This window comes from Temnothorax americanus, unplaced genomic scaffold, assembly GCF_048541705.1.
Source record: "Temnothorax americanus isolate GAGA-0224 unplaced genomic scaffold, ASM4854170v1 Scaffold3, whole genome shotgun sequence".
Lineage (NCBI taxonomy): Eukaryota > Metazoa > Arthropoda > Insecta > Hymenoptera > Formicidae > Temnothorax > Temnothorax americanus.
Window position 1 is genome coordinate 2,140,013 of NW_027509442.1, and position 24,988 is coordinate 2,165,000.

Here is a 24,988-nt window from a genome sequence, read left to right on the forward strand (position 1 = left end):
TGCTCTCTATTGATTAAAGGAATTTTTTATTTCTTCATTTACGTAACGTAAACAATGAAATGCCTTTTGATTTGCAAAAGAATAATTTGTTCCAATAATAAAATATGTCTATCTTACGTCTTACTTTTATTCCGTCCATTTTATTATGTTATAAATACTATATTTTTAATTTCATGTGTGTGTGTAAGTGGCATAGTTGCAGTCTTGCCGACACATTATATTTATTTATCTTGTTATTAATCGATCTTGTGTGTATATGCAATAAATTATTAAATACCAACATATTTTTTCACAGCTTAATCTGATAATAATTGATCATTTCGTACAAGTCTTCGGGTCTAATCCATTTGGAAAGGAAAAATGTTCAATATCTTCCATTTATTTCCACGTGTACTTTTCGCTCGGTTTCCTGTCAAATAAAAGTAAATTTAGATAAATTCTTGCAATTCTTACACATGTTAAACTGTTATCAATAACGCTCGTAGATTCGGATTGTAGTGTTACATTTTAAAAGAAGCATAAAGTTAACAATATTATTTAAAAAATGTATACGTTTTAAAGGGAATCGTGTGCGAGCGGAAAGAAATGATTACGCGTTTATTGATTCTTCTTCAGTGTGCTAATCGAGTCCTTCCGACGTTGGCGATTATTCCAGACAGACTTCCGTTCTATGACTTGTCCACCAAAAGGCTGCCTGAAACTAGAGGCCTATTTGTTTTAGGTTTCTTTGTATAGCGATCGAAAAGTAATAATGGTTTTCTATTTCCTTCTCTGGTAAGGAATATATAGACGTCAAACCCACCAAATCGTACAAATCGATAGTTTTGGGAGCTGCATGTCTCTTTTATTTATCACTGTTAATTGTAAGATAAAAACAGACTTTCGTTTTACGTTAAGGATAAGGTTCTAAATAAGTGTACCTTTATATTCCTGTACTTTTTACATTTTACTCGTCACTCGATTGTAGTCACTTCGGATACAGCGTAGAAAAAGAAAAGCATATGAAATCACAGGCGAATTAAGCGCGTCAAAAGTTCCCGATGATATCTATTGGTCCTAGTAAAAGCGTCGCTCTATATAAGCGACATTTCAATATCTGAAAAACAGACTTAACCCCTTAACAACTAGTGGCGCTTTTGAAGCGTGCGTTTATATCCTGCCAGTTAACGATGTCGAAGATTGCTTGCACGTAAACGGGTCGCACGTTCTTATATTGCAAGTAATAGGCGTGTTCCCACACGTCGATGCCGAAGAGAGGAATGAGACCGGTCGTGGCTTGCAGGGGATCTTGATTCGCACAGGTCGCTAGCCTCAGCGACTTGGCTTTCCGATCGTAACCGAGCCAACCCCAGCCGGAGCCCTGAATCGCCACGGTCAACTCGGACAAGCGTTTCTTCATTTCCTCTAAACTGCCGAAGTCTTTGCTGATTTGCTGCGCAAGGGCAGCTAAGAAAAAAAAAACGTAATATATCATCCATCTGCGCAAATTACATTATATGAACTACAATTATTATCTTACGATTGACATTACGCGAATTGAAAAGTATTTTTATATCTAATGGTTTTTTACATATATATATGCATAGATTTTTTACCACAGAAAGATCTACATATATTTATTAAAAATTATTTACATTTATATCGATGATCTCTTTCTCTTCTCTTAATCTCAAGAAATATAAAATTCTTTAATTTCTCTCCTAATGTCTTTCCTATTTGTCAAGTGCTTTTGTGTTTGTTTTTTTTTTATTTTAACACTTCGTACCTTATATAAGTTTGAAAATTTTGGAATCCAGGTTAATTGGACCACATGTGGTGGACATTGATGGTGATTATATATACGTATGAAGCTTGTGAGATATAATTAATGAGAATAAGATCAAGTAACATTGTCGTTAAACACTGAGTCTTAATAAAATCCCAATTTTCATCGTGCGCTCTTATGCAAACTATGTAAACATAAAATTTTATAAGAATCATTTTTTAATTGCTTTAAATTGACTTGAATATTCAGATATTCCTTTTACGAACTGGAGAGTCTAATCAATTATGTGTGTGAGAGAGAGAGAGAGAGAGAAAGAGAGAGAGTTTAATCCACTTGTTTCTCGATATTACCATCCGGATTGCTACCATTGGGCGAGAGGTTGCACCAGAAGATCGAATGATTAAGATGACCACCGCCGTTGAACTTGATAGCTGGGCCCAGGGCGATTTGTGTATTGACGTCGCCTTTTGCGACTGCCTCCCGCATTTTTTCCTCGGCTACGTTCAAATTGTTAACGTAGGTAGCATGATGCTTGGAATGATGAAGCTCCATGATCTCGCTGGATATAATGGGTTCCAGAGCCTTGTAGTCGTATGGCAGATCCGGAAGTGAATGCTTCGACCTCGCGAAGACATCCTTGCTGCGTCAGTCACCGAAAAGAAATCATTTATAGATTAAATTGTTGTGTGTATTATAAAGTAAAAAAACTAATAAGTAAAATGATATAATTAATATATAAAATATAATACATATGAGTGTGTAAAATAAAAACATTTGTGCCCCGTTGTTTCCAATTTGAAAAGTTCTGTTTCCTGTTTAAAAGCTAATGTGTATAATTTTTCTGTAATTTCCTTTATTTATAGATATTCAAAATAATATAATTTTAATTAAACCGCAATATAATATTTATAATTATAATTAAGCGGTATAATTTTGATTACCGCTATATAAGTTTACAGAAAACGATTTTTATTTCTAAAATCTAGATAATCGATTATGAAGAATAATATAACATAAAGGTAGCAAAAAAAAAAAACAATCTAAATGTAAAGGTGCGCGAGATAACTCTACCGGTTGTGGAAGTACTCTTTACGAGAAAAAAAAAACAGTAAAAATAGGTATATATATCTCGCGAAATAATTCTAGCAATTAAATTATATTTGTTTGCAAATTTTGGAAAAATAAAACGATTTCTAATAAAAAAAATCCCGAGGCAAAAGTTCTAAAATAAAAAACAAAAATAGCTAATTTCTTTTGACAATTCGCGGATCAGCTGTTGCGCCAGTTCTGCGTTGGCATACGAAAAGCACAACAAAAGCACTGACACATTTTTTACACGATGATTTTACATAAAATTATTAACGTCGGCTCATCAAACGATTCCGAGCAAGAGCACGGCAATTGTAGCCATAGATAAGTATATCCCGAAAATATCATTATATGTCGACCGGTCGCGTGCCAGGTTAGAAATTACATAATGCGAAAACAGCAGAGCGGATTCGCCGAGGCGGCTATCTCGTTTACGCTTACATCGTGCTGGAGATCAAAGCGCGCCTTGCTGCGAGCATGATCGGGGCGGGGGGTGAACTGTCTGTCCTTCGGGTATAGCTGCGATTCTAAATTTCCCAAGGATTTGTTTTCTACTTGCGCGATTGCTCCGGTTGCCCGTGGTTCCGTGCTTACGGTTCTACACACATACGCAATCACAGTTCTACACCACCACCGCCGTTGCGAAACGCCAGCGATACTGCACGCGAGCCTGCTCAGCCTGCTCGAACTGTTCGCCGAGTAAGTACGCCAAGTTCGCTGCGATACCGACGTCGCGAGTGGAAATTTGCGTATATATATATAAGATTATAAATGGTTTTTGCGCCGAAGTGCCGTTCCCGGACGGAAATCTGAAGTTTGCCCATCGGTGTGTTCTAATTCCAAATCGATCGATCGAGTATCGCCGGCGGCAATATCTCTCGTTTTCAAATTGAACTTTTAAATGTATACTATATTAAATTTGATATATTGAATTTATTTTTACCTTTCAACCCTGTTGATTAAGGATTGTCCTTGAAATTGTTAAATTTTCTTCTTGCAATATATTAAATGCCAAGTATGGAATGGGAGGAAATTAACATCTTCAGTCTGAATAAGGAATCCTTTAATGATCATGTCTTGCAGTTGAAGATTCACAATTCATGTTAGCATACTTCAGCGGTGAGTGTGTAAATTAGCGAACGTTCTACATCGCGTAAGCGAAAAGGCGGACGTGTAAAAATTTCATTGGACTCTCATCGAAATACAAGTTGCTTTCAATCGCCCTTAAATTATTTAAAGAAAAGAAGACACCGTATGTTTCGATTGCAAAATTTGCGTAAGAAAAGGCTTTATACTTTACGTCGCTCGTAATTCAAAAGTTATTGTAGCATCGATATCTAGACAAGAATAATAATGGCACTCTGTACGCGCGGAAAATTTGGGGATGGAACGTATCTCATGCGTATATATATATATATATATATATATATATATATATATATATATATATCTCGTAACATTCTTTTCGATGCAACTTTCGATATCCTCTATTTTTTTCCTCACAACGTAGACCGCGAACGAAATTGAAAGCGCAAATCTTTCCGAGGGACGCGATACGAAACAAATCTGCATATATAGATAATATAAAATATATCAAACGCTATACAAGTTTAGTTTAGTTTAGAGAAAATTAAAAATGTAAGTTTAATGTATCAGTCTGTGAGATCAATCCATTTGCATCGCTAAGACTAACGTTGTGTATTTCATGTCATTTGCTTTATGTATGATTTCCAATCGTTCGATAAAAGCAAAACGCACATTGTACAGTGGGATCGATACGTGTCTCACATTGCACAGGAATACGTATGTACACATCGGACCGTTACGTACAGAATCATGCGAAAATCTCACACTGCATTTTTTTTCTTTTTCTGAAAGCATAATTTATTTATCTAATATTAATCAAGCGTTTTTTTTTATTTATTTTTTTTTATTTATTTTTTTTTTTTTATTTATTCTTGACAATATCTTTCGAATCATCCGTTCCTTTTACCGATTCACTAAAGCCTGTGCTGGTTTTTATATAGAGTTTTAATACAATAAATTTACAAAATACAAACAAAACTCGATTGTTCTGGTTTTCCTTACAGCGCGTTTGGCTGTAATAAATTATATTAAACCTATTCAGATTTCTCGTCTGATATATCTTTGCAATGTATAATACGCAACTTGGTCGTTTGCAAGTAACTCGACGTAAACGTGAACTTTATATATCAATCTAATGGTATAAGAGTATTTACAGGCTTATTATTTTTTTTTTAGACCAATGCGAATATTCATCCTTTGCAGTTTATCACGAATACAGGTACTGAAATTACGTTTCTTTATGGCTAATTATTTATTTATTCGACCAATTCATCTTGTAAATAGCCGGCGTTGCTTCAGATGAAAAATTTTATACACAATAGTAACGGGGATGTCAAATCAAATATATCGCGAATTTCAATCACGCGTGGTTATTAATGTCATCCAAAATCAACCTAAACTAATCGTTCATTCCGGATCACTCTGCAGAGTCTCGCCATTGGTTAAAACTAACGCGTCGTCATCGGCCTCGTTATAATCGAGAGAAAGAATACTCTCCCTCCGTTTCTTTTTGTGCGTCCTTTCATCGTCACTACTGGCTGCACTTTTCTCCCTCTTTGTCCTGTCCCTACCCCGCGTTGTTCGCGTTATCACCTCCTCCCCGTTCGATTTACCACTATTCCTACTGTGATTTTTACTCCTTAACAATCGCTTGTTCCGATTCTCCTCCTGCTCCTCCTCCCTATCGCTAAGTTCCTCGTTTTCAACCTTAATAATTAACGCCGCGGAGTCGCTAGAACTCTCGTCATTATGATCGGCTTGATTAAGTTTTCTCTCTGCACGTTCTGTTCTTTCGACACTGGTAAGCTCACTCTGGGGCGACGTTAACGGTGGAGTCCTTACACCTTTGCACATATCACTGTCCTCCATCGATTTTGGAACTTTCGTATCTGGTACAGCGGTTTCTTCCGGTTCCTCTTTCTTAATCGGTGGCGTATGGGGCGACAAACCGTTGGATAAATTATTGTCGTTTGTATTCGCCTTCAATGCTGAATTCTCCTGTTGCAGTAGCGTGACCGACTCTCGAGCCTTGCGTAGTTCTTGTTGTAAAAAGTAAATGGTGCTCTGCATACCCTCCACGTCTTCATCTAAATCTTGCAGAAACTCGTCTAATTCTGCAAAAGAAAATGTATGAGTTATATTTGAAATGTTTTGATCGTAGATTTCAATTATAATAATTATAACAATTGTAAATCAGTGAATATCTAATAAGATACCTGATTGTGACTTTTTCACTTCTTCACTGAAACTCTTTTGCAGAGCAAGCTCGCCTTCCAATTTAGCAATACGTCCACTGGCAATCATACGACCAAGTTCTTCATTTTCCTGATATAACAATCTACATTTTGCCATTAACCTTTTCCCCGTATTACTGCAAATAAAATATTTAATTAGTGAAAATTTGTGTCGTGCAGTTTCTTATTCAACGTATAAAGCTTTCATCACCTATCCGGGGTAAACTTCCACGCGCTTAGTTCATTCTGTGTATCCTCCAATTTGCCCTTGGTCGTTATTAACTCTTGCCTTAATTTCTGTATCAATATATTAACAGCCGGATCTAATAGAGCGGACCTTAATGCAGCTGCGGACGGAGCTTGGGTGGCTTTCATTTCAGTTATTTGATTCTAATAATGAAAAAAATAAGCCTTTTTTTATAGAGTCGTATAGAAATAAATCTTACAAGATAAATTGTACTCTCGACTGAGAATAGTTACATACAATATACTCTTGCAATTCCTGTTCTTTAGAGGCAAGCCTCCTTACTAAGATCTTCTCCCTGTGAGATGCTTCTATATATTGTTGTCTGTATTTGTTTTCGGATTCTCTCAATGAAGTTAGTTCACCTATAAAGGAATAGTCTATAAATTTTTCTACTTCTAGAACTTCAACATTCAATGGTATCTGTGTTTCTTAAAATTGCAATAGTAATTACATATATAATATATTTGTGACGTATGTATATATTTATATCTTACAAGAAAAATATTTCTTGTAAAATAGCAAAGTTATTCGCCATATGTTAAAATTATGGAATATGTATTTCATGGGAGATGTAATACATACACACATACGCGCGCGCGCATATCAGTTTTTGAACTATTTTAAGCCTGCACAAGTTGGTTTTGTTTCTTCAATATCTAACAAGCAATTTTGAATTATATTTTCTTTTTTCAAAATTTAAAAGATGTTTTATATAAATTTTATCTTTTGATATTTGAACATATATATTAAAAATGCAAATATAAAAGTCCAGTATGTGATTTCTGATTTAAGCGAGCAATATTTATATGCAAGGATTTATAATTATTTTTATGAAGTGAATTAAAAGATTAGAAAAGAATAACATAATTTTTCTGTATATCATATTTCTCTGCGTATATATATTGATTTCAACAAAAATATAAAAGTTTGTTCCGTTGCATTTTTAGTTTTTCAAAGCTAATTAATGAATAAAACTTATTATTTGGAAGAAATGTTAGCATGAATACTTTATTCTACTGCAAAATTTTTATAACAATATATTCAAGAATTTTCTTTCTATAATTATAAATAACTTTTTCTATTTTCTGTTTTTTAATTTATTTTATAAATTAAGAATAAAAATTTATGAATCGTATTAAATATTTGAAACCTCAGACTGTAATTGTATAAAATATTCTGTATAATTTGTATATATAATATATCAACAGAGTTTTTGATGGAACCAAGTATACTGGTGAAAAATTACTATTTATAATTTTAACCTAAGTGCGCATAAATAAACAATATACTTTTGTAAGTACGTGACTATGACTGCCTGACAACTGACATTGTTAATTGGCGCATACTTTGATTTTTGGTGTCGTTGCGACGTGCCATTTGTGAGACTCTCTGTACTTCGACCAAGACCAAGAGTGGACGTTATTTTTCTTCCGCAAGAATCAAGCGTGTACTTGTTGCAGGCACAGATGTTGTAACGAGACGCTGGCCGGGTTAACCCACAGGTATGTAACTTTTGAAATTCATATCCGATACCAGGATATTATGGTGCAGGTATAAATGCATGCACAAGTTGCATTCGTAGTAAGAATACGTAGTAGGATAATTGGTCTAGGAATACAGTTAATTAAAAATTGCATTATCTCTAACTGGAAGAAAAGTTCAAGGACAAGATAACATATGTAAGGATACGTAAACCAGAGACGGGAAGGGAGAGGACAGATGACGGGATTGAGTCATGTAGCGTTCCAATTGGTAACGACGAATGTGGTTGCGTACTTCACCGAGATTTAAATTTCACGCACCCCAGGTGCAGTAATTTGTAGGCCAAACGGTGACACGGATCCACTCTTATTATTCCTCCGAGCCATAAATTCAGCGCCATCATATCAAACGCTGCTTTTCATCTCATCCTCCGTTAACTAGAAACTCGGTATTTCGAATTTATCACGCACGGCACACACTCTCCTGCATTTGGCAGTATAATTATTTACACCGCAGAGATATACGCGATACACTGCACAGAGCACTTGTGAAAAAATGACATTCCGAGCAAGGCTGTGCCTTCCATAACATCGATGCATGGCAGACACGTTTTTGGCAGAGAAATTTTTGCTTCTTGACACACATAAGCACTCGTTACCTCAGCCATTTTCACCATTACTCGCTAACCATGCTCTTTATGGCTGATAATGCAATTGCTCACAAGAGAATTTGAACTAAACGTATTCCTTTTTTTGTACGTCATATATGTGGCTGTCACTCCACCCGTGCTCACAAATACCTCGAGAATTATCGCTTTATGTCACGATACATATGAATCTTTAATTACCCGCACTGTACACATCACAAATGTAGTTTTGGAAATTAATATATTAATATAATCACTATGTCGTATATATGAAGCGCAACATTGTATCTCAATTCCATATTTAATCTCTCTAGTACTTTTTTGTGCAGATACATTAAGATAATCTGATCGCACGTGTACTAAGGTCTCTCATAGAGCGATAAAAAATTAGTTTCCTACATTTATACCTGGAGTACTTATTTACTCTCTCTCTCTCTCTCTCTCTCTCTCTCTCTCTCGCTCGCTACCTTAAATCTAATAGACAACTTAATAATAGTATCCTGAACACTGATCTAATGAACCCTACGCTTAGCGTCTCTACGAGAGTCTTGTCTCTTACAAAAGACCGTTGTGTTCTGGCATTCGTTAATTCGATTAAGATATGTGGTGAGTGAGGTGGTCTCACTCGTGTGATCTCAGTACCTTCCTGAGCTGCCGCCTGGGCTTCTAGACACTCCACATACAAGTCCTGTTCGTGCCATTTGGCCGCCAGCTCGTCCTTTGTCAAGCTGTCCAATTGTTGCTGAGTTAGCTTCACGTGCCTCGGTTGCCTAGGCGAGTGCGGGCTACTCGGCTTTCCACCGTTGCCGCTGCCCTGAGGACTCCTTGGCGAGGACGGTCCTGCCGACTTGACCTCGCTGCACTCATCTGCCATTTCCACCGCTAATTCGCAGTTGGACGTTAAAACGTAGAAGAGGCCTTTACGCGAAATCTTCTATTCGTCAATGTTACGATGCCGATGAATCGCGCCGCTGACCGAATACTACTGACGCAATCGGTATTAGAAGGCAGCCATCTGAAACGGAAACACATAGCGCAAATAATATCAAACTTGACATACAAATTACGAGAGCACGAGCTCTATCTGGCTATCTCTTGAAATTGCAATAACGCGACGCAAATAGCTTCCGTTAGGCAAATCAATTCGTTCTATCTCGCTAGGATATTCGAAGGAATTCCGTAATGAAGGTGTGTCGCATTGTAAGATCGTCAAATTGGAAATTTAACGATCCTCGGTTACATCCAATTAACCTATTAGGTAAGTCGGTTGGGAGTTTATCTGCTACGAGATTTAGACCGTCCACTCGTCGCATATCCGTACAGTTAAAAGCAAACTTTAGAACTAGAGTACAAATGTATCAACTTTTTTCCAGCGTGTGAGAAATATACTGAACCTTATTGGAAAATATCAGACTCGAATTGCCGAATATCCGTGGATATTCCGTCAAGGATAGCGCGGCGTCTAACAAAGCGAGATCACGCGAAATCCCGAGAACGGGGAAACGGGTAAAGGAGAGGCGTCGCCGGAATCCGCCGTTGCGGCCAGTTGCGGCAGTCAGGGAAGCGGAATGCATTTATCTCCGGCTCCGGTCGAAAAAGACAGTCGTGACGCCATTACGTCGGACATGTCCGCCACGAAGGAGCAGCTCGCGTTTCACATCCGAGAGATCCAAGCGATTCGTTCCCTTTTTTTTTCTTCTTTCACTCTCGTCCCCCCACTTTCAGTCTTTTTTCCACCTTCCGGGGAAACGATCGCGATCGCGCGGATCTCGAATCGGGCTCGCGGGACCGGGCAACGGGCAAACTCGACGTCAAAATCCACCGCGATCGATCGTCACGCGGTTTCTCGGACACCATCGGAGTCATCGGACACTGCCGCGCGCGCTAACACACTTTTTCCCTTTTTTTTTCCTCTCCTCTATCTTTAAAAGTTCGCCCGACTCTACCTACCGTCCGTTAGAACGGTGGACATTCCATCGTGACGGCTGGGCTGGGTATCAGGAGAGAGACGGGACGGGTGACATCGTGCGTCCGTGGGAAAAAAAAAAAGCGCCAAATGGGTCCTCTCCGTACTCCGTCGTCCGCGTGCGGCCAACTTCACTCCGCCTCCGCGATCGATCAATCCGAACGGAGCCGAGAGCCGAGTGCTGCGCGAGCGGCCAGCGGCCAGGGGAAGACGCGCGTAACTTCACGACTGAGCGCCTGGCCGTTCTCGACGCGGTACGCGTATAATTTGACACCATACGCGGAAACTTGGGGGGAACGCCGACAAACGCTCGCCGCGGGTCAGAAACGCTGACGACTAATCATGAATGACAATCACCCCCGCGCGGACCGCGAGAGGGGGGAACCGGAATGGCTGAACAGTGAACGGGAGTGTGCCAGCGCATGCTCCAATCACGATCGACCTAAGAAGACGAATGCCTCGAACAGGGTTGCCAGATCAATTAGAAGATTTGCTCCTAATATGAGTATTTTTATATATAAAACCTCTAAACACAAACTCTTCTTTCTTCCTAATAAGTTTAAAGTTCAATCGTTGCATGATATGATTCTATTTCTGGAAATTAGCGTCGTCGTAACATTTAAAAGTAACTTTTTTTTTTGTTAAATTTTATAATTATATAAATTATCGCAATTATGGGTCTGTTCTCTATTGTTGAACTGGCTACACTATAGTCCAGAATTTATTTTTTTTACTCCACACGTTAAAAGGAAAAAAATAAATAAACTATGAATTAGTGCAGCCAGTTCAGCAAAAGAAAATAGATCTATCAATTTCGTCGATTTTATCAATTACGCTGATTGACGTTTTAAAAAAGAATATTGTTATAACTTTACAAAACTTTTTGGAAATCTCATGAAAATTGGACTTAATTGTTTCGCAGCTTGGAATTTCATGTCACTGATGTACACTAACGCCCTCGTGGTAAATACCAATTTGACTTCGTCTTTGAAGCATGTGTATGTATACGTATTGTTGAAAGATCAGTCAGGATCAGTACAAAAGTTAATGATTAATACGTGATTACAATAAAAATCACAATGAAGCCACCAGGTATGAGCAGTATAATCATTTTTGTTGTTCGATTTTTGTTTTTCTTTCTCACTGACACGATCAATGATATATATAATATATAGATTATATTATGGTTAGGTTAACTCACGTGTACAGAAAAAATAGATATAAATGCAATAAATTTCTAAAAATGCAATTTAAAATTAAAAAGAGATAATTATTGCTGTTTTAAATAACTTCTAAGTCTGAAAAATGTAATTAAAAATCTTGCATTACAAAATTATCCAATTACTCAAAATTATGTTTATGTTGTTTCTAGTGGGCAAAAGAGAGAGATACCACGAAAAGACACCAGTTGGTAAGAAAAAAAACAGGCACTCTGGAAAGGTGCCAATTGATAAAACAGTACTAGCGAAATATTCTCAAGGTCCTGGACTTGAGTTAAGACGAAAGACAAGTGCGATAAAAAATAAAGTTCTGAGAGAGAAATTAAAACAGAAAGAGCGAGCAATAGAAGAGCAGGTGGAAGCTTCTGCTCGGACGGAGTTACTATTGACGGAAGAGCATGGCTATATGGAAGCAGAACCTGGAGAAGTCACTACTGAGTATCGACAGAAGCAAATAGTGGAGAATGTGGATATAACAAGTGCGGCTAAACGTTTCAAACTGGATCTGCAGTTTGGTCCGTACTGCTTTAGATATATCAGAAATGGTAGACACTTGCTCTTAGGTGGGAAACAAGGTCACGTGGCAGCTTTTGACTGGGTAACGAAGAAGCTGGCCTGTGAAATAAACGTGATGGAGTCTGTGCACGATGTTACGTGGCTGCATCTGGAGACCATGTTTGCGGTAGCGCAGAAGGATTGGGTTTACGTATACGACAATCAGGGAATAGAGTTACATTGCCTGAAAAGAATGAACGGTGTGACGAGATTGGAATTTTTGCCATATCACTTTTTGCTTGCCAGCGGATCAAAGGATGGTCACATGGCTTGGTTGGATATATCTATAGGCAAGCAGGTCGCTCGTTATAACTCCAATTTGGGTAGAATATCTGTGAGTTTTGTTAAAGATTACGTTGATTTCCGATTGTTGTATCTCAGATGCTTACCGACAACCATTTAATTCATTATTATAGGTGATGACCCAGAATCCGAGTAACGCAGTGTTATGTGTGGGCAACTCGAAAGGAATAGTATCTATGTGGTCCCCAAACTCTCATAAACCATTGGCGAAAATGCTTTGCCATCACCAATCAATTATGACGTGTACCGTTCATCCATATGGGACTTACATGGCAACCAGTTCTATAGATAAATCTGTGAAGATATGGGATGTCAGGCAATTAACAGGGCCGGTGAGCCACTTGCACCTTCGTTCACCCGCTCATCGTATGTCTTACAGTCAGCGTGGTTTGCTTGCGCTTGGAATGGGCAATGTAGTTGAAGTTTATAGGTAATTTGCTGATAAAATAAATGTAATACAATATTGGAGGAATTTTTATTCATACGTACTTATTTTTATGTCAGGGAAACTTCTGGCGATTTCAAGCCATATTTACGACATAGAACTGCTCGCAATGTGAACTGCGTGAGATTTTGCCCATATGAAGACGTCTTGGGAATATCTACGGCGAATGAATTTTCGTCGCTATTGGTGCCAGGAAGCGCGGAAGCGAACTACGACGCGCACGAGAGTAATCCATTCCAAACCAAGAGTCAGAGACGAGAAACGGAAGTGAAAGCACTTTTGGAAAAAATACAACCGGAATTAATTACCCTTGACTCGACCGAGATACTCGAAGTTGATGTACCTACGTATAAAGAGAAATTAGAGGCGAAGAAAAAGCTTTTGGTAAGTAAGATATAAAAATATCTTTAATTCAGATTATTTTTTAATTACATCGTTATGATATTCAACATTTTAACAATGCTCTTTTCAGTATATTAAACCAAAATCAATAAACTTTGAACCTCGACGAACAAAAGCTAAGGGGAAAGGTGGAACCGCGAAAATAATAAAAACTAAAAAAATACTTAAAGATCAAAATCGTCGGGTAAGCATTTTGTATTAATTTTAAATTAGTTTGTTTTCGATACTTATAAATTGGACATTAAATGATTATAAATTGTTATTTTTAGGAAATGATTGAAGCGCTTCGTGAAAAACAGAAGGCAACAGGATCGAAAAAGATTGAGAATCAGAATAAAGATTATGGTGTATTAAATAGATTTGTTTCGAAAAAATAATAGAATAATTATGATAAAACTGATTTAATTTAATTATGAGCGTGGACGTATGAAATTATTGTATACGTATATACTTGGAAAATCGTTTACATACTTTGATTTATTCAATAATACGTAGATTACTCATCTTGTTACAATTTATAAATAAATTATGATCATTGCTCATGAAATACCTGCAGCAATAATTTAGCGTCAATGTCCTTTTATATGCCTTCCCATTCCGTTTTTCATCAGCAGGATATGGATCAGCATGGATTTATTTGATTGCGTTTTTTACGCAGGCCCGCGATGTCGCTGTCCTAATTGAAGGAGAAGAACGGACGTGGTTTGGAACTATTTGGCCTCATTTCCTGAACTAAATAAAAGATATAAAATATATACAGATATACATGTATTTGACACACTTTGAGTAGTATACCACCTAGATATAGGTGACGCATAAATTTTCGCAGAGGCTCATGGGGAGATGACGGTTTTATTTACCAATAGCTACGATTTTGTTAGGTATTTATATACATATTGAATGAAAGCAATAAAACTTCATTTTGTGGTGCACTGAATATAGTTAAAAAATATCGAGGGAGAAAAAAATCGGTTCTCACATTAGAAAATTAGGTTCAAACTTCACTATTATGTTTCGTCTGCCGCATCTCTTTTTCACCTTTTTGGTCATCCTCATCTTCTTTCTCTTTCGATTTTTCGTGTTAGATACCACCAGCGACGAAATTAACTGGCATATATACAATTTAATCACTTATAATTATAGTTATGCTTATTATTCTAGTTACTGTGCTCATAGAGCTCTTTTTGAAACGCATTTTGGTTGTTTGCTTAAAGTTCCAAATAAGCATAAATTTCAATAAAATTTGCACAATTTTTGTATATGAATTCAAATTGGGGAATATTGCAGCTACTCACGATATTAACAGAGTTTTTAGAGAAAACACACTGTAAAAAACCAGTATAGAGTTGGATTTAAAAATTCTATTGTGAAGATTTATTTTTGCAAAGTGAGTCGCATGGCTCACTGTAAAGCTGTATATTGATAATAGTATTTTAAGAGCCTTAGTAGGAAAAGATCCTAGTCAAATGACGAGAGAACTCGTTAGAAGACTGAATATAAAATATGTATAAATAAAAATACAACATTTTTTATCAATCGTTATGGACCAATATAATTCTTAACAACAATGTTCGGCTGTATATGCACACATTTCGCGAATAACAATAAAGTTAAATAAATTAAATTATGAATTCCTACCACATCCTTCTTATTCATTGGATGTGTTGCCTACAGATTGTCATATTTTCAAACATTTTTAACTTTATTTTTTAAGACAAAATTTTTAAAAATAAAAATAATATTAAAAAAAAGAGAGAGAGAGAGAGAGAGAGAGAGAAAGTTGTAAAATAATTCATAGAGTTAATATAACTTTATATAATATATATTTAAATAGTTTAAAGTTAAAAATTAAAATAAATAGTTTTTAGTAAATAGTATGTATTCATTGTAAAATCATTGAGAAAAATGTATCGATGCCAATAAAGTTTATTTTGATTAAATAAGCTTTATTTTTTTTAAGAGTACAATATTTTAATTATTCATTAAAATATCCAAAATTTTGTGCGCACCAATTTAATTTCGCAACTTGTTTTTGTGCAAAATTTCTGAAAGTATAAATTTTTGTATATTTTTTAAAGAATCTTAAGATTATACGTTCAATATCAATAGATCAATTTCAATCTCGTACTATCAAAATATAATTGGATAATATATTTTATGTATACAACGATATATTACATCCAATAGAAGAGAAATTTCATACGTTAGAATATATTATCCGTAACAATATAATTTTTTATTAACAACTTCATTTTCATCCTCACGTAATATTCATTAACATCAATAACTAAAACTGATCGATCACAGGCGCGCGCAGTAAAATATAAGTCTCTACAAAAATGAATGTATACACAGATACATCGTAAAAAGTCCGAGAAGGATGTTTAATTGTTGGTTGCAGCCTGCATTAATATATTTGTTGACCCAGTCTCCGTAGTGGAACACCCTAGTGAACACATCCGGAAAGCCCTCGGCGCATTCCTTACCAAAGGACGCAATGCCAACTAGTTTGCCATTGTAAATAAGCGCACCGCCGGAATCACCCTGCGGAGATAGCGTATTTAATATTTTTACCAATGTTCGTCAGAATTTTCCATCGACATATCGATTTTCTAGATATCGTGTGACGTAAATAATTACTACTTTAAAGTTGTTTGAAGCAATTAATTGATTTCTATTAGAAGTAGTTCCGATTAGCTTTAACAGAGATTACCTGAATGATAGAAATGCTATTTCTTATCAATCTGGTATCAAGCTAGATAAAGCAAGAGCAATTACTCTTTCTTTTAATTTCTTTTTTATATTTTCTACCGAGATAAGGGTTATATCGTAAGATAAACGTGTGCGCGATTTAATTTATATACTTTATATACTTACACTGCATATTCCTTTACCCAACGCTAGAAGAGTGCATACTTGACGTTCGCTGATATCGTCGTACGTATGGGCGCACGTCTCTTGAGAAAATCCTGTCACCATAATTTGTTGCAGATGTTCTGGAGTCCGGCCGTTCGGCTGAAACAAAAGTGTATTTAACAATTAGAATTCATTTTAATCAACTACAATTGGCAGATAATCATCGTGACGATTCGACCATTGGTTTTGGTACAATTAAGTGTATTTAACTTAATGCCTGATGCTTAGTTTTAAAATAGAAATGATAAAGAATGTGTCTTTTGAAACTCTCGGCAGCTTTAAATAATACTTGTTAGAACTTGGTCTCGTATAATTTTGGATAATTTTGAATGAGATAGATGTATTTCTTATACTTACCGAAGTATTTCCCCAACCAGTAACTATTAAACCTCCAACTCCATCAAAATTATTGTCGGACGATACTAAATCGATCGGTTTGGTGTTGTTATCAAATTTGATGTCGTTCTTTAGCTCAATTAAACCAATATCGTTAATGCGTAGCGTTCTGTTATAATTAGGGTGCATTATTAGCTCCTTCGCTGTATATGTAGTTTGAGAATAAAGAAGATTGCTTCCAACGTCAACGATAACATTGTGTGGATAGTACAGACTGTAACAATCAATAAAGATTCCGATTACTTCGCTTGTATTTAATTTAAAAGCTACTATGTAAAGGATTAATTCTTTTATTCTGATATTTATATAACAATATATCTGTTTGAATGTTTAAGAGAAGAGGTAATCTTAATTACATATAAACGGTATAAGCGATATCTAGATATCGAGGATCGTTAAGTGTTTTTCGAAATTTTTCATTTCTTTATAATTCCGTCTCATTATATTTATTTGCATTTAAACGGTATACAATAATAGCTTTTTTTTTTACAAAATTGCAAATGTACAACATGCAATAATTATTCGGATAATTATTCGTTTCGGACTGAAATAAAATAGGACATACATACCCATACAAACAGTGCGCCGCGGTAATAATATATTTTTTGCTAACGATGGCCCCACCGCAGAGATGTGTTTTAGTGTAAGGATCCTTCAACGATACTTGATAAGGATACAGGCCGTCCGGAGCATCGGTGCCGCCGACGATTTGCGGGCGTGGCAAACCTATAAATTAAAAATATTTTTATTTTCTCGCACTATAGCGTTGATGCTAAAAAGATCAATAGCAACTTAGCTATATATATATGTTATAAACTCATTTTTTAATATAGATATTAAGTCTCTTCTTTATTTTAATTGTTATATTTCATATATAATAATACAGACTATACGTTTTAGAATACGAAATGAGTTATATAAGCGAGTATATATTTTATCAAAATCTTTAAAATAATTAAATTACGGGTTAAGCTCACCGCGTCGTTTTTAAAATATGCGGTACTTAAATGCTGAACCAGATATGGCTATGTGACGCGTTTTAAAATATACAAAAAGCACCAAACACAGATAATTTGTAAAATAATTGCGATATTTTCGCTTATACGAAACTGAGAGACGAAATGCAACTTACTCGGATGATATCGGATAAGTGCGCGACGCGGAAGTTTCGTAACAATTAATCCGATCAAGCAATATCGTTGGAATTATACACATTTGAATTATTCGTAATGCGTTGCAGCCTCGGTTACAGCTCAATTTACATCTCCTCATTAATATGATTTTCACAATTATACTTACCATGGGCACCGTAATATATTAGACACCCGAATATGAGACTAGTAATAGAAAACATAGCGATATAGTATATAGTTGATAGATTAGTAAAGAGAGATAGAGTGATACTGAGGCGCGTGAAACGCGTTATCTTCAATTTATATAACCGTAGGTGAAAATTATCAATTTTCCGCGTATCTATTCGTATGCGTTATCTTCGCGTGTAATCGTAAAAAAATTTATCCTTCTGAAAAGAGATAAAGGAAGTAACTATGCGCTACCTGTAAAGGAAGTACAAAATTTGTTTTGTATAAAAAATACATATATTTAGATAACAAATAAGTGTTGTTTATAGCATTTCTTAATTTTAAAAATGTTAAAAATGTTTTTCAAAAAGAATTTTGAAATCAGAAAATTGCGCTAAAAACATTTAAAAAAATTAAACCAAAAATTCCACTCTTAAAGAGAGCACGTAAAAGATTGAATCATTGTCGTTTCTCCGCGATACTTTTTCCGCTGATTGGTTCTTTCGGTCTCGAGAACAATCGCGATGAATTAATTTCAAAAGACGATACAATTTAACGTAAATTTTCCGTAAAGTAGAGGTTATGAGAAATAAAGCAACACACACGTGCAAATAAACATTTGCGACGAATTACGTAAACAAGCGAATTACGCGCCTGTTCTTTAACGAAAAACGGAATTGCATTCGTGGATGTGACGCACCATTTGAGCTTGTTAATTCGCACTCTCTCGACGTTCATACACATTTTGAAGCAAGCTCGCTCCCTCGTTGGCGATCACGACAAAGTGAGAACGCCGAACGCGCGATCGTTCTTTTCAATCGCTCAATTAATTATTAATAGCTATATCGTTAAAGAATCTTTCCGCGCGATTCACTCATTCGGAGTAGAAATCGGAACGAAGGCAGGAGAGGCGCACGCGAATTTCGAGGTTATCGTTTCACTGCGACACGGTTCTGTTAAGATTCGGATGTAATCGCGCTTCGAAACATTTATTTCACATGTAAAGTTTACTTACACCGATCACGGGAGCACTGTGGGAGACTCGCGGGAGGTTGATACGTATACGGCGCGGCGTCCAGCACGGGCTTCGGCGTTCGTTTCGCCGAGCGACGGCATCCCGCATCCCACTCGTTGCACTCGACGCAAGAAAGAACGGAATATTCGGCGTACGTTCGCTTCGCGACACTCCGTGTAACCGGATTTCTTTTCGTTTCGTTCGCGAGAAAAGAATTACGCGAGCGACAACGTTGAATGCGTTGTGCGTTGATTACTTGCGCCGCGCGCCGCGCGCCGCTGCGGCGCTGCCTGCCGCCGCGCAGTCAGGTGAGAATACTGAGAATTTGGGTGAGTCGAACGCGATTGGCTCGCGAGTCGAGCCCCCAGATCCGGCCAATCACGTTCGGCCGCTCCGAGCCGCCGCCGGCGCGGCGCAGGCAGCGGCATACATACCAGAGACGCCATACTAGGCGCGACCGTTGAACTTGGAAACGGCGTACTTCGCCGCGCGGCCGATTTTCGTCGGTGCTGAGCGGCCTTGCCACTTGTTTCCGTAAACGCTCGGAGTACCCGTTACCTGCGGAACTCGGAAGTCACTCGCGGCTTCTCGGCTATCATTCTCCCGATGGATTTTGTACAGGTGGGAAGTGCTCGTGCTCCGCGCGCCCGTCGCTGTGCTTCGTGATGATTCGGAACGCGTGATCGTTTCTACGCGATTGGCACTCCTGCTTCTCGTTCCGCGGGCCGCGGGAATAATCGGCTGACGGCTACGCGATGAGTGCGGGCCGTACCGCGTACGTGCTCAATTTGCAAGTGTTTTCAGCGTTTGTGCCGCGGAATGTGTCGTGCACGAATCGGAGGGCTCGCTCCGAGGTGGAGACGTCGTTGGCGGAGACGTCGAGGCGGAGACATCGAGGCGTAATTGTGAGTGTGATTTACAGTTTCGTCGTGATATTTACGGACGATGTAATCGCGGCGACGCACGGCGCTCGTTCCGCCATATGTCTGGGCCCGAAGCGTTCATTTGTCTCGTGTCGTGCTTTGAATGCCGTGCGTGCGGAATTGGTCGCGTGTGTGATTGATCTCCGACTCCGATTCTCTCCGAAGGGAAAAAGAGGGCCATCGGGATATATTGTCGCGAGTGAAATCGAGCGATTCGAGTAACGGAACACCGACGCCGCGCCGTGATACACACCGCTCGTTCGTGAGCGCTTCATTAGCGGCCGGCCGTCACGATTCTTCGTCGTGCGAGTAAGAATTAATAATGCAGTTTTATAGCGTTTTTTCTTGGCTGCACTATCGCCCTGCACTGCCCTGCAGTGCCCTGCACTACCCAATAGCGTTGCATTAATGTTGCACTAGTGTTGCACTAGTGGGCAATAGTGCAGCCAAGAAAAAACGCTATTACTTTCGCGAGATTCGCCAGTTCGATACGCACTGCGCGCGCGCGATATTTAATTTCAAGAGCGTATCTTTGATCAATCAAAGACAACTGCGTGTCTTTTACTAACCGTCCGCTTGACTCGCGTAGTATCGCTCCAAGTTGCCGATATAAAAAGTAACGCGGTGATGAACGCGGCCGAGAGGAGGAGGAGGTCTGAGAGAGACATCGGGCCCCGGCGGAGCAACCTTGGGGTGAGTATCATCTCTCATATGCATAAAATTAATAATTCTTTTTTATTTATTCGAATTGCTTTGTCTCGATAAATTAGAAGTAATTAGAGAAGGAGAAATTATATATCCAAATTTTTATTCTTCTAAAAGATCTTTTTGAGTAAAAAGATAATTATATTGCAAAATATCTCATTGAAAAACGAATTAGAGGCGCGTAACACAATTATCTTTTGAAATGCTGCATCATTTGAGCGCTTCTTTAATTTGAATCTTATGTTTGTGTGTTACAGTATCATCGTAGCTGGGCTGATCAACTCCGCTTGTTGCGCATCGGGTCGGTGAGTCGAAATTTTTTTTATTTGGGTAACGAATCTACGATTAATCAAATATAGAGTAAATGTGTGTATTTTGATATATTATCGAATTATGACAAATTATAATATAAAAATACTAAATCTCGTAGATTTGTTGCCTTAAAATGGATGGGCTAAAACTAATTGCGGAAAATATTTAATCTTGCAATGGTGTTACTTTATTTATTGATATATTTATGCGATTGTGTGCTTGATGAGGAAATACTCGCACACTTTGCACGCAAAGAGCTCATTCTTAATCGACGTATGTTGACGAACTACCGCGTTCTGTATAAATAGTTTTTGATATTAAAATTTTAAATCTTAAATAAATATATATGACAAAATGTTTTGTCGAAATATACCTATTAGAATTTTATTTTGTGAATTTGAATTAGTATAAGATGCACGATAGATTAAATTTTCGAAATTTTATTACGTAGATTAATTTCACTTATAATTGGAATAATAAATATTTGAGAAATACAACAGAAATATAAAAAGTAAAATAATACTATGACAATTAAAGTAATAATTTTTGAAATAGAAAAGTTTTATTTAGATTTCTTTAAACAATTATTTTTATGACATTATTTTCCTTAAACAAAAGAGATAAAAATAAATCAGATATTGTATTAGGATGTCGTAAAAATAATATCTGTAGGGAAAAGTTATGAATTACGGTATTAGTTAGGTTGTGTGTTAATTTTACCCATTTATTTCTTTCATATATTTATCCATGCGAGATTAAGTATTATATAAATCGATGCAAGAATAAGCAATATATTTAGAATTTTAGTATGCATAAAAACAAGCGTGGAAGTATGCATATAAATATACACATGAATAGAAAGGGTATAAGAAATATTTTGATCTTATTATTCAATTTATTTTATAGAAAACATGATGATTATTGATTACTAAAATTTATTTTAACGAAGCATCGATTTAACCCTAATTTTTTGTAGTCTATCCATCTATTTTTGACTAAGAAATTGGCTTTATGCCAATCAAGTAATATATGACGTGAGATTGTAAATAATCTGTCCAGAAACGTTCTGAAACTTTTTAGTAACTTTTTAAATTATTTTAGAGTCGATTGTATAGTATAATTATGGATTCAATTTTGGAGTAATATATATGAATACATTATATAAAATAATTTTAGTAGAAAAATAAAAATGAGATATATTTATATCGATATATGTAAGTTTATAAAGAGTTGCATATATTATTCAATTAATATCAACGCGATTATTTTTTGATTAATTATAATATCCAATTATAATACAATTTGCGGAAATTTTCTTTTTTTTCGGATCTCACGTCATTTATTTTGTATCTTACTCGATAAATTTTCAAGAGAGATGCGTGCCGCATGAACACGCATCTTCGCATTTTCGTGGTTGGTTTTTCCAGCCAGTTTTTACATCGAGAAATTTTTCCATTTTTACTACATATCTGTTTATTTGCCCCAAGTAGGGCTGTTTTCTTTATATTTTCTCGCGTGTGCGAGACTGGAAAAATACCAATAAAATCCTAATCGAGCGCGTATTGAAACTCCAATTTTACATTTCCCAGTGTCACTTTGAGGTATCTCGCTGGATTAACCAGCAAATCAGGTTCCTTTTATAATTCGTGTCGTGACCTTAATTGAAGATTTGTATTACATTTATATTAGATTGTAACACGGGTAGGTAGAAAAATATATAGGATTAAAGGGATATGGATAGGTAGGGATACGGGGGTAGGCACACACACAGGGATAAAGGGGATATAATTCGATAGTTGAAAAAATTGTGGACTATAAATAATAGTAATAACTTTAAAATATAATAATAATAATATAAAAAAATAATATTAACACATATAATATTATATTAATTATTATAATATTTTTAATAATAGCAACTCAAAAAGTATATTAAATAATACTAATACTTTTATATTAAATAATTTTTATTTAATATTTGGAATGAGAAAGTGTGCCGAATTGCATGTTGGAATGAATGGAAGGCACATTGATCGAACATCTGCTGTAGAAAATTCTTTATAACTCGGAAATAAATGGTTTTTGATAAAAAATAGCTAAAAAAATTTTTAATTTTATCAAGAGACACGGTAGTGTCTCGCGCCAAGTACACGCGGAGCGAGACCGACCGTGACTCTTTTACGCGATATATAGTTACAATAAAATAAAATACATTAATTCAGCATTTTAATAAAAAACAAAAAAATTTTTACTGAAATATATTTCACTTAATTAAAGAATAGATGCATACTAAAATAGCAAAATGTAAAAAGATATCGAAATTAAAACTATTTGAAATAAATTTATTTTAGTCAAATTAATTAGTTTTACAGGACGAGATAATTTTTAATTTGCTTTTAATTTCTTTTTACACATAAAAATAAAGTTTTGTAGAAACTATCTATTGACTATGTTTCAGAATTGCGCATGGCACTATATTTTATAGAAATATTTTCTAGGTCAAACTGAACAGAAAAACATCTCACAGCCTTTCCAATTTCTAATGAACAAAAAAGTTTACATAAACATATGTCTCTAACTTATTTATTTACTTGGATATATACTTGGAAATATATTTTATATATAGATATACATATATTACATGTAATAAAAGAGAAATTTTATAACTTATAAAACATTATCTGTAACGATACAATTTTTTTTTAAGATCTTCATTTACATTTTTATGCAATATTCATCAATAATTAAAATTAACCGATCACAGGCGCGCGCAATAAAATATGCGTATCTACAAAAATGAATGTATGCACAAATACGTTGTAAAAAGTCCGAGAAGGATGTTTAATTGTTGGTTGCAGCCTGCATTAATATATTTGTTGACCCAGTCTTTGTAGTAGTACACTCTAGTGAACACATCTGGAAAGCCCTCGGCGCATGGAACACCAAAAGACACGACGCCAACTAGTTTGTCTCCGTAAGTGAGCGCACCACCAGAGTCACCCTGCCGAGACAATGTATTTAATGTAGTAATATTTGCCAAAAGTTTTTCATCGAAATATTGATTCTCTAGATATCAGCGCGCGAAGTTAATAATCGTCACTTTAAAGTTGTTTTTGTAAAGCAATTTAACCGCTTTTCTATCAGAACTAGTTCTAGCAAATTATCTGAACGATAGAAATGTCATTCGTCATTCCTTATCAATCTGATATCAACATAGATAAAGCAACGACGATTACTTTTTTTTTTTACTAAACCTTATTATAATTTTTAGCGGGATAAAGGTTGTTATAAGATAAACGCGTGCACAATTTATTTTACAATTATATATACTTACATTGCAAACTCCTTTACCATACGATTCAAGGGTGCATATATGACCATCGGTGATATTGGGTGCGTATATCGCAGCGCATCTCTTTTGAGAATATCCGGTCACTGTGACATGTTGCAGGCGTACTGGAATCGGGCCGCCCGCCTGAAAATAAAGTGTTTTAAACTAATGCTTGATACCTTAGTTTTGATATAGAAATGATAAAGAATATAATATATCGTTCTTGAAAGTTCTCGAGAGCTGTAAAATAATATTTGTTAAAACTCACCCTTGTATAAATTTTGGTTAAAAATAATTTTGTTAGATAATTTTAAATAAGATATTAGATATATTTCTTATATTTACCCATTGTCTTCCCCAACCAGAGACTTGAAACCTTTCATTTTCAAAATCCTTGTTTTCAGATATTAGAGCTGTCGATGTGATGGTTTTATTAAATGTGATGTCTTTCGATAATTTAATTAATCCAATGTCATTAAGGTGTTGCGCCTTGTTGTAATTAGGGTGTATTATTAGAGCGTTTGCAGTGTATGTAATTTGAGACTGAAGACTATTGCTTCCAACGCCGATTTGAATGTCGGATGGAAATCGCCGACTGTAACAATCAGTAAAGTTTATGATTACTTTGCTTTGATTTAATTTAGGAGTC

At 36.1% G+C, this 24,988-nt stretch overlaps 5 protein-coding genes across 7 annotated transcripts in view; 1 reads left to right on the forward strand and 4 right to left on the reverse strand.

Moving 5' to 3' along the window:
- Positions 1-819: 819 nt before the first annotated feature.
- On the reverse strand, positions 820-3,579 carry Sod2 (superoxide dismutase 2). The gene is made up of 3 exons (XM_077411639.1): positions 3,296-3,579; positions 2,116-2,405; positions 820-1,446 (listed from the first exon to the last, which is right to left on the reverse strand). The coding sequence occupies exons 1-3, from the start codon at positions 3,331-3,333 to the stop codon at positions 1,118-1,120; spliced, it is 657 nt and encodes a 218-aa protein (XP_077267765.1). The 5' UTR covers positions 3,334-3,579; the 3' UTR covers positions 820-1,117.
- Positions 3,580-3,900: 321 nt separating this feature from the next.
- Fl(2)d (Pre-mRNA-splicing regulator female-lethal(2)D) lies at positions 3,901-10,851 on the reverse strand. 3 transcript variants are annotated; one of them, XM_077411624.1, is made up of 6 exons: positions 10,500-10,851; positions 9,192-9,564; positions 6,659-6,783; positions 6,386-6,564; positions 6,157-6,311; positions 3,901-6,054 (listed from the first exon to the last, which is right to left on the reverse strand). In XM_077411624.1, exons 2-6 carry the CDS (start codon positions 9,421-9,423, stop codon positions 5,348-5,350), a joined length of 1,398 nt encoding a protein of 465 aa, XP_077267750.1. In that variant the 5' UTR covers positions 9,424-9,564; positions 10,500-10,851; the 3' UTR covers positions 3,901-5,347. The 3 variants fall into 3 exon arrangements, with proteins under 3 accessions (XP_077267750.1, XP_077267751.1, XP_077267752.1); XM_077411625.1 differs by lacking the exon at positions 10,500-10,851 and adding an exon at positions 9,944-10,423; XM_077411626.1 differs by lacking the exon at positions 10,500-10,851 and having other exon boundaries at positions 7,768-9,334.
- A 335-nt stretch (positions 10,852-11,186) lies between these two features.
- Positions 11,187-13,987, forward strand: LOC143900365 (WD repeat-containing protein 46). Its single transcript, XM_077411623.1, has 6 exons — positions 11,187-11,607; positions 11,888-12,624; positions 12,707-13,023; positions 13,098-13,422; positions 13,511-13,624; positions 13,710-13,987. The coding sequence occupies exons 1-6, from the start codon at positions 11,595-11,597 to the stop codon at positions 13,815-13,817; spliced, it is 1,614 nt and encodes a 537-aa protein (XP_077267749.1). The 5' UTR covers positions 11,187-11,594; the 3' UTR covers positions 13,818-13,987.
- Positions 13,988-15,570: 1,583 nt separating this feature from the next.
- LOC143900369 (chymotrypsin-2-like) lies at positions 15,571-18,193 on the reverse strand. The gene is made up of 5 exons (XM_077411629.1): positions 18,052-18,193; positions 17,322-17,478; positions 16,714-16,966; positions 16,318-16,455; positions 15,571-15,984 (listed from the first exon to the last, which is right to left on the reverse strand). Exons 1-5 carry the CDS (start codon positions 18,104-18,106, stop codon positions 15,772-15,774), a joined length of 816 nt encoding a protein of 271 aa, XP_077267755.1. The 5' UTR covers positions 18,107-18,193; the 3' UTR covers positions 15,571-15,771.
- Positions 18,194-23,645: 5,452 nt separating this feature from the next.
- LOC143900368 (chymotrypsin-2-like) overlaps positions 23,646-24,988 on the reverse strand; it is a 2,355-nt gene continuing 1,012 nt past the window's right edge. Inside the window, exons 3-5 of the mRNA XM_077411628.1 lie at positions 24,685-24,934; positions 24,343-24,483; positions 23,646-24,009 (exon numbers count right to left, since the gene is read on the reverse strand). Coding sequence (XP_077267754.1) covers positions 23,797-24,009; positions 24,343-24,483; positions 24,685-24,934 — 604 coding nt within the window. The 3' untranslated portion in view covers positions 23,646-23,796. The remainder of the gene's footprint in view (positions 24,010-24,342; positions 24,484-24,684; positions 24,935-24,988) is intronic.